The 15,885-nt window shown below is 60.8% G+C and overlaps 1 protein-coding gene across 1 annotated transcript; it reads right to left on the reverse strand.

Moving 5' to 3' along the window:
- Positions 1-7,506: 7,506 nt before the first annotated feature.
- Positions 7,507-15,539, reverse strand: CILP2 (cartilage intermediate layer protein 2). The gene is given in 9 exon segments (XM_057541109.1): positions 7,507-10,026; positions 10,275-10,432; positions 10,660-10,768; positions 11,136-11,336; positions 11,339-11,413; positions 12,490-12,645; positions 13,179-13,451; positions 14,326-14,424; positions 15,421-15,539. Coding segments are annotated over 9 exon segments (3,471 nt in total). The 5' UTR covers positions 15,485-15,539; the 3' UTR covers positions 7,507-7,690.
- Between the last annotated feature and the right edge of the window lie 346 nt (positions 15,540-15,885).

Genomic DNA, 15,885 nt, shown 5'->3' on the forward strand with positions numbered 1-15,885 from the left:
CAGCCACCGCGGACAGGACGGGGACTGGGCTGTATGTCCCCAGGGAGGATCTACCCCTCTCTGGTCCTCAATTTTTTTTTTTTTTTTTTCTATTTGGCCTCGCGGCTTGCGGGATCTTAGTTCCCCGACCAGGGATTGAACCCGTGCTCTTGGCAGTGAAAGTGCGGAGTCCTAACCACTGGACCGCCAGGGAACTCCCTCTGGTCCTGGCCGATGGGGATTTTCCGGACCAAAGCAAGTCCTGGGGAGGGTTGAGAGGTGAGGAGAGCTGTGGTCTGTGTGGAGGGGAGGTCTGCGATCCCACTCACCCCACGTTGGTCATTCGTCAAAGGCCCCCCGAAGCTCCTAGTTTAATTTCGCAGTGTCTCCTGGGGCAGGGTAGAACTGGGGGAGCGGGCAGCACTGGTTCTCAGTCCACCTGGACCCCACCCCTCATCTGAACCACCGCCTCCCTGGAACCTCGGTGTGTCACCTGCATTCAGACCCTGACTCTGGCTCCACCCCTCATTTGGTCCCTCCCCATCCCTGGTTCCAGCCTGGGTTTGATACAAGAGGATGGATTTTGTGCTTAGGGGTCTCCGTGGTGACCCAGCAAGAGTTCACCCAGAGCTCCTGCTCCTACTGACAGGGACCATCAGAGCCATGGAGGATTTGTGTGTAGGAGAAAGGCCAGAGCCTATGGGAAGCCGGGGACTCTCAGGCCCCAGGGTGTGGCTCAGGCTGCAGCTCCCCCTTTGGCCTCCAGGGGCCGCCCCAGCCCAAAAGATAAGGCCGCCAGGTCCCTATCCTGGTTCCATCAGGGGAATGGCTCCTACTTCCAGAATCTGCCCCTGCTACCCCAGGATGCTAAGTAAACCCTCTGAGCCTCAGTTTCACCATCTGTAAAGTAGAGCAATTATAGGAACAGCCTCACTGGGAGGGGTCAGTGAAGAGATGCAAGTAAAGCGCTTCAGCATCCAGTAGGTGCTCAATGGATGTGTGGGCCACTTGCCCAGGCCGTGGCTCAGGAAGGTGGACAGAGAAATTAGTGCTAAAGCATGGCCACGGGGCAAGGAGCACATTCTGGGGTGAGACACTTGGGTCTACTTAGGACACGCTGAATCCAAAGGGCATGGGGGAGGTCTTGAGGCCCAGGAGGGGGCTGCACCCACGGAGGGGGTGTGAGGTGTGGGGTGGTCAGGCTGCAGTGACCTCCCCTCCATGTGGCCAAAGGAGCCAGAGCTTCCTGTAGGAAACTGGTCCAGTTACAGGCTCCTGGCTGCCAGGTACGACAGCTGTAAAGGAGTGAGCTCCCTACTGTCAGGGGCATGCAAGCAAACAAATGGTCTCCAACAGCATCTGGGCCAGGGGACAAGACAAGAGGCCTGACTCTCCAAGGACACATTAGGAGGCAGGTCACAGCCTGACCACAGGAGACCGAGGGTGGCACCGCCCAGCGGCTGGACTCCCCAGTCAGAGACAGCAGGTTCCAAAGAGCTAGGGAACAAACATTCCTCAGCTCCAGGCGCTGGGCAGGCCACTCCTGCCTGGTGAGACGTAAGCTGGATCTGGCCGCGTGGACTGCGTGTTTTTCCTGTGGCTTCTTCAGCCACAGCCTGACCACAGCCTAGATTCCGTCGGGTCGGCCATTTCCAAGTGTTTGTGTTCAGCTGGGCCAGACATCGGGCCTGTGGCCTTGGCCTCCCAGGAGGCCTGGAAAAGCACCACCAGCCTCCTACTCCGACATCCCTCTGCCTAGAGGCCGCTCATGAAAGCCACTCAGCAGCCAATGACAAGGGATGTGGGAGAGGGACAATCATGCTGAGGCCCAGGGGGAGCTTGTGTGTCCCGTGAGCAGGGGCCTCCCCCCCAGGCCAGGACCCCAGATGCAAAAACATGACCCTTGGCAAAGCTGACTTATTGGAGCCCCACTGCCCTGGCTTTCGAACTTTAGGGTCAGCTTGGGACCAGGTCAGCAGACACAATTGCAAGTCAGAAGCCAGGGTTATGTGTGAACAGCCCTGCCTCCGTGTGGGACCCTGTGAAAGGTACCTCCCTCTCTCAGCCTTGCTTTCCTCGGCTGAAAACTAGAGATAATACCTGCCTCAAAAGGTTGTTGACAAGATCCAACCCAATGCCTAGCAGGTGCTTCACAAACCTGAGGACTCTTCTATGCCTCCAGATTGGGTCTGGCTCTGCCTCCCCCATCTGACTGAAAGCCCCCTGAGGGGAGCGGCTGGGTCTTCAAGAGGAGGTAGTGAATTGCGGTTCGTCTAACTGTGTCCCTCCCCTGCTCAAAATCCTCACAGACAAAAGGTAAACTCTAAAACCAGCTTTCAAGACCTTTGGACATCTGATCTTGGTTTGGCAAACTCCTATTCTCTCTTCAAAGCCCATAGCAAATGCCCTCTCCTCCAGAAAGCCTTCCTTCGGCCCTTCTCTGGTTTTTTCCAGCCCCTGGCCCTCCTGCTGGCCTAAATCTGACCCCCACAGGCTGAGGTACCTGTGCCTGGCTCTGCCTCCCTCTTCAGAATGGGGCTCTGGAAAGGCCAGTCCAGGGCTGAGTCTGGGCATGATCAAGCATATCTGTACCCACAGGTCTGCATGTAGACATCACCTGAGAGCACATGTGTGCACATGCATGTGTGTGTGTGTGTGTGTGTGTGTCGCTGTCCCTGTGCCGGGCCCCAGGAGGGGCAGCCAAGGCAAATCCCCCCAGACCACCCAAGACAGAGGCATCTTTACAAGGCAAGGAGCGTGGGCTGAGCAGGGCCCCTTTATGAGGGAGCCTGACTTGGCTGGGAGCTCGTTTGTCTACTGACCCTCAGCCTGGAAGAACTGGGGGTGTGAGCAGCCGACCTCAGCCTCCTCCACCATGCCGGTGGTACCCTACCTTATGACCCATCGTTAAAGCTCAAGCTCCATCTGGGGCAAAGGAGGGGCTGGGGCCCGGGGGAGGGCTGAGTCCTGAGTGGGCTCCCCCCGATCGCCCTGATGGAGGCCCCGCCAGGCAGCCTTCGAGGACATACCTGAGGTTTGGCAGCCAGTCCCCAGGGCTGAGTCAGCAGGAGGGGATTCGGGACTTCCTAGGAAAAGCATCTGGGACTTCGAGGCGCCCCCAGCCCCCAGCCCACAGCCTCCCCAGGGCCACCGGATGGTGGGAGGTGCCACGTGCACCAGGCTGCGCCCGGTGTGCTTTGAGGGACTGAACTGCGGGGGTTTGTGGCGGGTCAGAATCAGCCCTGACTTGGGCGATCTGGGTGCCTGAAGGTTGAGTGTCCCCAAGTGCAGGGTGACAAAGGGCAGCTGTGGGTGTTGCTGCTCCACTGTACACAGGTGCTCTTGGCTGCCAGCGCCCTCGCAGGACCCTGCCTCGTAAGCCTGTGTGTCAGGGTTCATCCGCCCGGGCTGCTGTGAGGGTTGGCACAGTGACCAGCTAGGCTGTCACACCCAAAACAACTGGCAAATCCAGCCGTGTGCACTTGGGTGGGGGGCAGGGGGATGACTGCATGTGGGGCTGCAATTGAGTGACAGTGTAGCTGAATGAGTGACAAGAAGGTGGCCTGGTGGTGTGGGAGGGAGTGTCTGGGGAGGACAGGGGCAGCGAGTGACCAGGACGGTGTGACCTCGGGACTGATGATAAGGACACTTGACTCCACGCGCCACATCCGCTGTTTGGCACGGCGCCTGTGACCCTGGGTAGGGCGGTGGATGTTTCCCTGCATGCATCCCCAAATGTCCTTGTCTGTTGCTCCCCTGGTCCCTGGGGTCTCCTCCCTCCTGCCTGCCCAGATCCCCCACCCCAGGCCCTGGGGTCTGGCCTCAGCTCCTGCCCTGGGAGGGGTTGTGCAGGAGGACGTTGGCGTTCAGCTGGACTGTTCCTTCTCTGCTGGCCTCCTGTCTCTGTTTCCACCATTAAAATGCAAGCATTCCTCCCACCTGACTGAAGCCAGTTCTCCCTGCCAGGCTGGCTCCAGTCTTTGGGGTCTGCGACTGGGTCATACCCAACTCTGAGGGCTGATGAGGGAGACAGACGGGGCTGGGGAAGTGGTGGGTCATGCCAGGGACACGAGGCCCAAGTGGAGGCGCCAGCAGTGTTCAGCCAAAACAGGAGGCAGCTGGAGGGGAAGGGGCGCTGGGCTGCAGGTTTGGACCCTGAAGGTCTGCCACGTGGGAGGGGGCAGACCCAGTTCCATAAAAGAAACACTTTTCAACACGCTGAATGCCGCCCCAGGTCTAGAGGAGTCTTTGTTATGAGAAACTGTGTGATCTTTCCCAGCTCCAGCACCTTCTGTGGCTCCCCATCACCCACCGGAGACTCTCCAGCTCCTTGCTTGGCATTCAAGGCTCTGTACACCTCCCCTGTGTGTCTCCCTTCTCCATGCCCGCCTGAGGTTTCCCTCCTCAGCCTTCACATGTACCTTTGCAGCTGCCTGGTATGCCCTTCCAGCCTTGCCCACCTGGCAAACTCCTAGACATCCTTCAAGACCCACTGCCTATGTCCTTTTCTCTGAGAAACATTGCCCTTCCCTTCAGCCCATGGTGTCCCCATTTGCTGTGTGACCCTGGGCAAGTCCCTTCAGCTGTGAAATGGGGGGTATGTGTGTGAAAAACCACCCTCCTTAAAAGAATATTTTGAGGCCCAAGACAATAAATATACATTAAATGCTCTCAAAGTGAGTTAGGGCTTGGGGGACAGGGAGGGCTTGTATCCAGTCACTGCTCAATGCGTGTTCATTTTTATCTTCCTCCTCTTGGATTCTACAGGTTTAAGACTCTCTCGTTTTAAGCACTGTTCCAAGATTTTTCTCCCACTCGCAATACTAGGAATTTTAAGAACCCCTGGTTCTAAAATTATAAGTCTAAAATGTCGTAGGCGGGACCAAGGGCCTCCTTGTGCCCTGAGCTGATGCCAGGGTGGCTGGAGCTGGTGTCTCTGGGGGGGGCTTTATGCCCCCCCCCACACCCCAAGCTGACGGGGTGTGGTCTGGCAGCCCCAGTTTTAGGGGGAGAGCAATGGATTTACCAGGAGGCGGATAGCAAACATTCCAGGAGGGGGCGGGGGACTCCTGGCTCGGAGGCTAGAATGGGGTCACAAGGCAGCGTCAAGAAGCACAGGGCTGTCAGCTCAGAGCCATGGCTTCCTTCTCTTGGAGCCTCAGTTTCCTCATCTGAATATTGGGGCCAAGTGCTGCCCTCTTGAAGAGTTGTTAGCAGGGATGAGGAGGCACTGGGGCCCCAGCCACCGTCCTGTGCCAAGCATTTTCTTGGGCTCTGCCCTCTGCCTGGAACAGTCTCCCTGGCCCTCTTCCCTCTAGGAGCCCCTGCTCACTTCTGGCCCAGCCGCAGCAGCTGGGGAAGGGGCCTCAGGATGACGCCCACCCACCCCTGCCCCGCCATAGGGAAGGGGGGCCAGCTGCCTGCCCCAAACTCAGCTGCCCCAGGCCTGGCAGTGGCCGCGGCCCCAACACTTTCTCAATGAAAGGTATTTGGCAGTGGCGTCTGACACCTCATCACACGCAGCCTGGAAGCCAGCTTCTCCTGCCAGCTGCAGGGGGAACCCCCCCACTCCTGCTGCTCCCCAGGCCCCCGACAGGCAGGCCCAGAGTCTGCATTGCCTTGGGCGGGGACCTACCCCTCTGAGCTTCCCTCTCAGCTGAGGGTGTAGACACAGTAAGTCTGGATAAATGCTTATGCCCCTGGCTCCCAGGGGCCTCAAAGCATCTCCCCTCTCTTGTCCATCACAGCCTATCCAAGGAGAGGCTGGGGTACTGGCACCGGGGCCTCCAAACCTTGTCTCCAAGCACAGCCCTGGGGCCCACCCTCAGAGACTGGGGCTGATACCCTCGGGTTTGCCAGATTCTCCCAGACCCTCCAGGCCCCTAAGTCTGGCCCCTGGGCAGGGGAAGATGTTCCCATGAAAGGCATGGCCTGAGCAAAAGTGTGAGTGAGGGCTGGAGAGGCTGGGGGTTGTCAGATGGAGAGTTCTCCAGATGGACAAGAGCCAGCGGGCCATGTGGGCTGAGCAATGACTCCACAGGTGTGTCGGGGTCTGTGTGAACCTCTCTCCCCGCCAAGGCCAGGCCCTCTCCGGGCCCCCATTGTTGGCATAGAGGTGACACCTCTAAATGCTAGACAGGCAAATGGTAAGAGGGGCTGGAGGGGCAGGGGTGGGCAGGTGGGCGAGCGGGCGGGTGATAGAAGGGGAAGTGGGCGGTTGAGTGGGTGGGTGGGTGTGCAGAAGGCCTGAGCAGGCCCTAGAATAAGGGAATACCCCGCACTCCAACTCCCTGCCATCATCACCCTTTCCGGGGGCAATCAGCCAGGCACAGTACTCCCCACTCCAGGCCCCCAGAAACGCCACATCGATGCCTTCCAGGGACCGACGTCTACAGGCCAAAGGAGTCTCACGCGTGTTCTTGAGGGGACTGCTGGGTCATCCAGGGAGCCCCCGCTCCTGCCGGGATTCACTCCAAGGCCCAAGCAGCCCTTTGCCTCTCCTTTTTGGGACCTCAATTTCTCTGTCTGGAAAGTGGGGGTGTGGTCAGAACAGCGCCTGCCCCATGGGGTGTCAGGACAACTTGCCTGGCCACGCGCACACAGAGCGCAAGCAAGTGATGGTTCTGCACCTCCAGACTGAGAGTCCTGGTGAGGTCAGAGGGCTCAGGACCATGGCCTTGGGCAGCCAAATCACCATGTGGTCAAGGCATGGCCAGGCCTCAGCCGGGTGTGACCCAGGGCAGGGCAGCTGTGGCCCCAGTGGAAGAAGTCCAGGGAAGCCTCAGTTCCTGCCTCCTGGGGCAAGCGGCCCTGCCAGGGCCTCTCCCTGCCCACAGTAGCCCCTGGGCATGTGGCCAGATAGAAGCCACTGACCACAGCCAGGCAAGGAGGATAAGGCCAGGGCAGCCGCTGCTACTGTGTTTTGCAGTCAGGGCTGCACAAGCCTGGGCTGCTCATGAGTCGGCTCTGCACACACATGTCGCAGATGCACTTCTGTGGGCATCGGTTGGGGCCCACGTGCCTGCCTGAGGAGTGTCCGGGGCTGCACGGGGGCCTGCAAGCCGCTTGCACACCCATGTCCATATGTGCTTCAGGCCTGTTTCTGCCTGCCAAGGTGCACCTGGATCCAGCAGCCCCAGCCTCCATCCTTCTCTCCCCAAGACTGACACCAGGAGTTGGAAATGCAGCATCTTTAATTGAATCCCTGCCCCGACCCCCTGGGGAATCTCCAAGCACCAAACATATGAGAATTGTGCTCCCCAGCCCCAGAGCCAAGAAGCCTCTTCCCCAGACCTTCAATGGGCCATGTCCGGACCCCACACTCACACCTGTTATTATTTATTCAATAAATAACCCCAAGAACAAAACTCAGGGTAGAGGACCCAATAAAGCATCCAGCTCAGCACAGAAATCTGAAAGGGCAGATTATCTGAAATCAGGGTCAAAATATGAAATGAAATCAGAGCTGGCATGTGAGCTGGGAATGATCCCCTCTGGGATCACCAGCCCCGACCATCACCCCAGGATGCTGGCTTCCACAGTCAGGACAAACTCCATTTCACGTCACACAGCAACAATTATCTGCCTGCGTTTCCACCATCGGACCTGACTGAATTCTGGGCAGGGGAGGGAAGTACCCAGAAACCTGAAGAGACTTCCCAAGGACAGAGGAGTCTGGAGCAGGGCAGAGGAGTGAGGCTGGGGCCCAGGGTCACTGCTGGACCCTGCCACGGCGGGTGCGGAGGGGACCTGAGGCTCGTGCCTGTGCCCGGGCCACCTCGCCCATCTCCCTGCGGATGTCACCAAGAGCTGCCGATGGGGACTCCAGCAGCCTCTGGAAGAGGCTCGGCCGGCCCTCTGGTGTCTCCCGGCACTGAAAGGTGACGGCTGTGCCAGCATCGGCCTTCATCTCCCTGGAGAAGCCATCAGAGGAGCCATCGAAGCAGCGGCCGATGGCAATCTCCTTGGCCAGCCTTGGGCTTTGGTCAGTGACTGTATAGACACCATAGTTGTGACCCAGAGGGTCCAGCGGGGCCAGCATGGAGAAGGCAGCCAGGTCATCAGCGGGTGCAGCAGGGGGGTGCCGGGTCAAGTAATCCTGCAAGAGTCCGTTGACCTCCACGCGTCGGCAGCTGCCCTGGGGCATGATGGTCACCAGCGTCCTGTCCACCTGACTCTGGTCGAACAGCATCCCGCTGCACTTGAACTCCACGCAGGCGGCAGATGTGCTAGGGCGCTGGGGGTCTCGGACACTCCGGTCATCCCGCAGACCGTAGAGCTGGCCCTGGGTCCGAGGGTGACTGCCCCCCGAATTGTGGGAGCGGACCATGTATTCCTGGGGACCCTGGATCTTCACCTTGAGGAAGCAGGCCCTGAACTCCTGCGGGTTGGGCCACCACGCCAGGAGATCTCCAGTCCAGGAGGCTGGCACGCCCTCGCGGAAGGGGACCACGTTATACTCGTATTTTTCCATCTCCACGCGAGCAAAGCGGAAGTGGCTGGCGGTCACCGGGGCCTCCTGGCACTCCCGCAGGTTGCGCCACGGGTACACGGGGCCGTTGGCCTCGGTGGGGTCGCCGGACCTGGGTTTGGCGAGGTTGATGCGGAAGCCATTGCGTTTGAGGGAGGGGTCATCGTGGTCGGTGCGGCGGTAACCCAGCTTGTCTAGGTAGGGCTGGGCCACGCCCACGGTGGCCGGGAGGGGGCGGGGCCGGGAGGGGGCGGGCTCCAGCTCCTCCCCGCCCAGGGTGGCCGTGACCAGGGCGGTGTAGGCGTCTGGCCGGTCAGCATCGCAGAAGGCGGGGAGGCAGGCCCCGTTGGGACCAGTGACGGCGCTGTCGAAGCGGCCCCAGGCGCGGGGGTTGGCCGAGAAGCCGGGGGCAGGCTCCAGGTTGACCAGCGTGACCACCACGCCCTCCACCTGCTCGCTGGGGGTGAACTTTTCGTTGGCGTAGGCGCGCACCTTCACCAAGCAGCGGCGGCGCTCAGGCACGTCCAGGTTGAACAGACGCCGCTCCCGGATCTCCACGTTGCCCACCAGGAAGACCCGCTCCTCCCGGCGGACCCGTGAGGCCGCCGACCTCTCACGCTGGAAGCCGCTCTCCTCTTCCCACAAGCCCGTGTCAGGGTTCAGCGACCACAGCTTCAGGGCCTCCACGTGGCCGGCCATTCGGATCTGGCTGGCGGCCACACGCACGGCCACCGGCCCGGTCTGCAGCTGCTCTGCGGAGCCGGCAGCACGCAGGTCCACCGAGAACATGCCGTAGGTGCGCAGTGGAGCCAACTCCCCGTCACCGTCCACAAATCGCAGGTCACTGGGGGCGGCGGCCGCCGAGGTGACATTTCGGGGGTCCACGAATGTCACCCGGGCCTCCACAGCCCCTGCGTAGGGTTCACCATCAGCTCTGCGGAAGGCTCTCGGCGGGATGACCAGCTCGCCTAAGGGGGCTTCGTCCTCCATCTCCCCGAGGGATATCGTGTTGCTCTGGCTGGCATCTAAGATGACAGGGGCTTTCTTGCGCATGGCCTTGACCTCATGGTACACGCCCGCACCTCGAGGGTCAAAAGGCAGGACCCTGACAGTGTCCACGAACTGGCCACTGGGATCCACGAAAGTAATCACCGGCCGCTGAGTGGAAGGTGCCACCTCAATGGTGAAGTCACCCTGGTAGGATGTGAAGCCAATGGGCTCCCGGCCCAGGAGGATCCGAGCAAAGCGCAAGGGCTCCCTAGAGTCAGCGGCCACCACACGTCCCCGGATCAGCCCCCGAAGGGGCAGACATTTCCGGCAGCCACATTCAGCCACTATCTTGACTGGGAGGATGTAGCCAGAGCAGTGGATCTTCCTGCTCTCCAGGCGGTGCACTGAGCAGCAGCGGGATCCTGCATCCCCACATCGGGGGCTCAAGCCTGCAGGGCTGGGGCAGAGGGTGTCAGGGCAAAGGCCCACGTCCAGGTAGATGGGGCCGCTGCCTGGCTGACCACAGTCGTCTGGAAGCTTGATCAGGTGTTCTCGGGGCTGGGGGTCACAGGCTGGCTGGCCTGGGGCTGTGGAGCAAGAAATCAGCCAGATCAGGGTAAGGGGGGGAACTCCATGGAGGCCAAGGTTGGGGGCCTAGATTGGGGTCAGAGGCTCAACCCGGGGGCTCAGTGGGAGCCTGGGATCCGACTGAGCAAGGTCAGAGATCAGTCTGAAGTTGGGCTTCCATTTAAAGTTGCGTTTTAGCTGGGGTTGGGGCTCAGTTTGGTGTCAGGGCTCGCTCAGGGTTGTGGGTAGGGTTGCTGAGGACGCTCACCAAGCACGGTGAGTTGGGCAGTGCCCGATCGCACGGCCCCGGCATCATTCCACGCTTTGCAGTGATAGGTGCCTGCCTGGTCTGGGTGAAGCCCATGCAGCTCCAGGTGGGTCCTGTACCTGTGCTTTCGCCTGTCCAGCAGGGTCCCGTTGTGGAACCTGGGTGGCGGGTGAGCAACACCATGAATGCCCTTGGCACGGGGGAGGGGCTGCATCCGTCCCGCCCCACGTGGAGCACAGGGAGGTTGCAGAGCAGCTTCCTCTGGGTCTCTGAGGCACCACACAGGCACTTGTGAGGCACTCACAAGTCTCTGAGTCTTCATGGGAAGCCCATTCCAACCCCAAAGCTGGGCGCAAGACCCTTGAGCATGGGGCAAGGCACTCACCAGGAGTATTTCTTGGGCATGGGGGTGCCCAAGGCTTTGCAGCAGAAGGTCACATTCTGGCCAGCCTCTCGAACTCGGGACTCAGGGTGCTTCACCAGGTAGGGCTTCTCTGGGGGCAGAGGCAGCAAAGGTCAGGGCCCTGCCCCATCCCAGCTTCTCCCAATGACCCTTCCCAAGAGCAGGGCCCCATCCTTTCCCTTACAGTGATGCCCTGTTTCACTTGGGCCTTTTCTGATGACCCTCCCCTCACTCAGGTTCACCTCACATCTGCTGGAGACTGTGCCCTTAATGCTTAATCTTAATGCTTCCCTTTGCAACTCCACCTGTCACCTCACATCTTCTCCAATGACTGTTACACCTTATTTCTTGCCCCATTGGCCTCACTGTGCATCACATCATCCCAAGTGCTTGGTGTCACCCTGAATTTCCTCCCCAGTTCCTCAGCCCCCTCATCCCTCTTGCCACGAGGCACTTACCCAACTTATTAAGGACAACAGTGACCACAGCAGAGTTGGAGCTCTTGGCCTGGGCCTGGGCCATGCCTGCAGGGAAGCCATCCATTTGGGCACTGACATTGGCTCGGCTGCTGGCACAGACTCCAGGCACCCAGAAGGTTCCATGGGCATGGCTAGTAGCCATGGTGCCAGGCCAGTCTCGCAAGGAGACCCTGGCTGTGGCAGCGGACGCCCAGATGGGGTGACCACCGAGCCCAGAAGGATGTGGTCAGGGCACCCACAGGTGTTGGGACCACACCCTGGGGGAGGGGGGACACAGGAGGCAGAGAAGACTCTTGACCCCTTCCTGGGGAGGGCTTTCCTCTCTATCAGTCACTCAGCAAAGGTACTCAGACACCCTCCCCACCTTGTTCCCCTCAGAGAGTCCTCAGCATGGACCTGCTTGGAGCAGCCCTTGGTGTGAAGGACATGGGGCTGAGTGGTCAGGGCTGGGCCAAGGGGAGGGACTTGGGGTCCTGGTGTGAAGGAGATGCCCTGGAGGAGGGGACAGGATAGGTGACTCTTACAGGGCAGAGAGGCTCCTTCTAGCATGAGGGGAAATGTTCAGGCAGGGGCTGGGGGCCCAGCAAGGGGATGGGTCTTGGGCCCAGAACATCTCCCTCCCATCACAATCCTGCGGTTTCGCCATAAAATGGAAAATTCCACTGGAAACTTCAGGGCAGAGGCACGGAGAAGGCAGAGCCAAGCAGAGTAGGGTGGGGATCCCACCACCCCATTGGCCACTGTGCTCCCCCACCCTGCTGCGCGCTCTGCTGGGGCAGTCTCCAGACCATGTTTGTGGAGACCAGGCCTGATTGGAATTTCCAGTCGCCTCCTGGCTGGCCTGGTGTCTGGCCCAGGGAGGGCCTGGGCATCGTGTCTGCCAGGGTGTGAGCGCATGTCCGCGTGGGCATGGGGGACGGGCGTGGCCTGCGAATGCCACGCGTGTGTGCACCCCGAGTGCGTGAGCCAGCTTCTGTGTGTATCCACGTCCACCAGGACATCCGCACACTCCAACAGGCACACAGAGGAAGCGCCTCCTCAGATCTGCCCATGACTGGACACGACCCCCATGGCGTCCACCCGTCCAGATGTACACATTTACCAATGCTCTTCGGGGGCCCGGAAGGGAAGGAAAAGCCAGTCTCCACGTGGTCCAAGTTCTGGTCGTCCAGGCTCCGCCCCTACACTCAGGCTCCGCCTCCTCCCTCCAGGCGCCGCCCCATCAGGCTCCGCCCCAACTAGCCCCTCTAGGTACTTCCCTCAACTGGCCCCGCCCCTACACCCAGGCCCCGCCTCTAACCCCACTATCTCCTCCAGGCCCCGCCCCTCCTACCTGGACATGGAGGCCTCACACACTTCTGCGCCTCCAGGGGACGCCCAGGACACGCATCGGCAGCGGGGCTTGGGCAGCGGCGGCGGCGCAAGCGACGGCCTGGCCCACAGCTCCCCGAACAGGGACCCCACGGGCCCCACGCACCCCACGTGACCTCTGGAGAGAGGGCAGGGATGGGGGCGTCAGGTAGAACCTGGAATTCTGTTGACAGTGTGGGACTGGAGGGTGCTCCCGTCACGTGCATCCGAGTCAGAGAGAAGTCCTGCCCACTGCCTCAATCGGTGCTCCCCCAGGCGCACCAGTCGAATGTGCAGTTGAGGTACCTTCCCGCCCTCGCCAAGATAAGCCCTGCTGTTCTCCCTGCGCCTCACACACATCTGGGGCTCAAAACACACCTCCACAGAACGGCCCTAGTTCTAAGGCCTAGCAAAAGAGGGCAGTGAGAGGGAGCTATGTTCCTGGGGGCCCCTTCCTGACCCCCACCTGGGCCCCGGCCATTCTTAGCCCCTCCCTTCCAAAGCCCCTGTCCTATCCGGTCCGGCCCTCTCCTGCGGCCTTGCTCCTAAAAGACCCCGCCTCTTCCTAGCCACGCCCTGCACCCCCCACCCCCCACCCCCCACACAACACCATCCTTTCAGGCCTCATCCACCTATGGCCAGTCCCCGCCGCTCCCTTAGCCCCGCCCTCACCGAGCGGGCAGCGGAAGCGCACGTGGTAGTTGGAGCAGCGGCGGCCTCGGGGCTGCTCGCGGTTGAGGCACCAGAAACCTCGCGTGGGGTTCAAGTGTACGCGCTCGCCGACGTCTGACGGCAGGGCCCAGTCTGTGGTGCGCGCCTCCAGCGCCAGCGGCCGCGGGCACACTCGCGCCGGCCCGTAATAGAAGCGGATCGCAGCCAGACTCTCGAAGTCACCGTCGCCTCCCGGGTGGTCGACGTTGAACCAGGACGTCCACTCGCTGGCCTCTGCGGGCACCGCACGCGCTGGGACCCGGGCCTCAGCCGGTCGGGCCCCATCAGTTCATGCAGGAGCCCGGGCTGCGGCCTGCCCACCCCCATCTGCGTGTTTAAGCCAGGTCCCCCTCCCCACAAAAGTGCATGGGCTAGCCCAGCCTGCCCAGATCCAGAGCCCTCGAGGGCAGAAGGAGCTGTAAAAGGATCAGGGGAGGTTGGATTGCGCTTGCACCGGCCCTAGTTCTGCTGCTCAGTATCTGAGCTGGCCCATGAGTGCATGCTGAGATCTTGCCACTGTCTCACCAGCCCCCACTCAGAATTCAGAACCGTTGAGGGGTAAGGAGATATAAAGGCAGCAAGAGGAGCCAGGCCTGAGACCAGCTGTTCCACTGCCTAGCGGCCTCGCATCACTGCCAGCTGGGGCCTTGCTCATTGCCCACTGAACCTATCAGGCAACCTCCGTTTCACGGAAGCCAGAGGTGGGAAGGGTCTGGTCTCTCACAGGTTAGCTTCTGTTTCCATCAACCCCCCAAGGGGCACTCACTCCTTTCCTCATTCAAGAGCAAGTCAAATAGAACCTTCCTAGCTGGGAAGCTAGAGACTTGGGTTCCAGAACTCCTGTTTCCCTGACTGAACTGAACTGGTTGTCTCACCGCCCTGCCCCGCCCCACCCTGGTTTCCTCCTGGACAAACAGCCTGGGCTCTCATCTCCCTGCTCCTAAAACTTAGACCTCTTGGGGCACCACTTCCAGGGGCTGCCACGCCCAGGGACCAGGACAGTCCTGGGCTCTTCACCCAGCTTGTATCCCCTCCTCACAAGACCCTACCAGCCAGAGCTCACACAGAGTCCACAGCAGAACAAGGACTCGGACCCAAGCTGGCTCACCTTCCCAGTCCTCCAGGGCTGGCGAGGGCTGGCCAGGATGCAGCAATGAACCTTCAAGGCCCCACGCAGTCACCATGGGCTCCTCAGGGGTGGTGGTGCCTGTCGAAGGGGTGAGGGGTAGGGGGAAGGACCTCTGTGAACTCCTGGTATGCAAAGTGCTGCCACGATCGTCCCCATTTCACAGAGGAGAAGCCAGAATCCAGCTCTGGCTGATCCTGAGAATTGCAGCACCCCCTCCTCCAGGAAGCCTCCCCATGACCTCCCCACCCCCAGTCTCCCACAGCCCCATCCCTCACTCTGACACAGCCCCTTAGGTTGGGGAAGTCTGTGTCCACTCTGCTCCCCAGACCCAGTTCTCCCACTGTGCTCAGTGGCCATGAGTTCAGTTGGCTGTGCCCCTCCCTGATGTCATATTGATCTGAATTTTCTTTCATCCGTTTGCTGACTGGAAGTCCCTCCCTCAGTCTACCTTTCATCCCTGTACTTGGGGCCCAAGCTGCCAGTGGGAAGTCCTTGGAATCTAGCCTGGCTTCTCCGGCCACGAGTTGTCTGAGATAGCTGGGCTGGGCAGTGACTTCAGACAAGTCCCTTCCCTCTTGGAGTCTCAGTCTCCCCATCTGAGAAATGGGCCCAGTTCCCCACTCCACTGAGTGTTCCAGAAATGGGAATTTCTTTTCTGAGTGCTGTGTGTGTGTGTGTGGAAGAGGGAAGGAGTTAGGTGAGAGGGGACAGCTCTGGCCCCTTCATACTGAGGCCAAGACTGGATGATTCAGGGTCCAAATGCTGTGGCTGAGATGGGCACCCTGCAGTCCTGAGAATCCAGAGGAGCCTGAAGTTCATAGTCACAATCCCGGTGCCCCTATCGTCCCTTGGAGGAGGGAAGACAGTGGATGAGATCCCCTCCTGCCCCAGGTGGTCCCAGAGCTCCATCTCTTCGTTGCCCCCTCACTCCACCCCCGAGGCTGGCAAAGGGAATGCAAGCCTGGGGAAGCAATTGGGTCCCTTGGTTCTGTCTCCAGGCTCCGGCTGCTTGCCACGCCCTCTGTCAGACGTTCGGCGCCTAGGGGGCTGGTCTGGGGTCTGGGGGCGCCTCACCTCGGGTCCCCGCCAGGTGCGCGGCGGCGACACAGAGGCAGAGCAGTATCTGCAGTGACGCCATGGCCAGGTCCGAAAGTCGGAGGGAGGGTCCCAGCTCCGCTGTGCACTCGGGTCGGACTCCCGCGGGTCTGGCGGCCGCTGGGGCTGTGGATGTGGGGGGGACGAGACCGCAGGCCACGCCCCGTCCAGGCCACTCCCCGTCCAAGCAACGCTCCCGGGCCCGAGGTGACTGCGGTGCGCAGACAACCTCTTTGGGTCGCCCCCCCTTGGTGCGTCCGGCTGTATCTCCGCCCTCGGGCTGGCCTGAGTCCCCTCGTCGCCGGCTGGAAGTCCCCTCCTTAGCCCACCCTCTGTTCTCCATGTCGGGAAGTGCCTCCTGGAATCCAGCCTGAAGCTGTCCGAACCTTCAATGTTTAAGCCGCCCTTTAGGCGGCTAGAAATCCTCCATCGGGTCTAACTTCG

The sequence above is a fragment of the Balaenoptera acutorostrata genome, chromosome 2 (genome assembly GCF_949987535.1).
Source record: "Balaenoptera acutorostrata chromosome 2, mBalAcu1.1, whole genome shotgun sequence".
Taxonomy (NCBI): Eukaryota; Metazoa; Chordata; class Mammalia; order Artiodactyla; family Balaenopteridae; genus Balaenoptera; species Balaenoptera acutorostrata.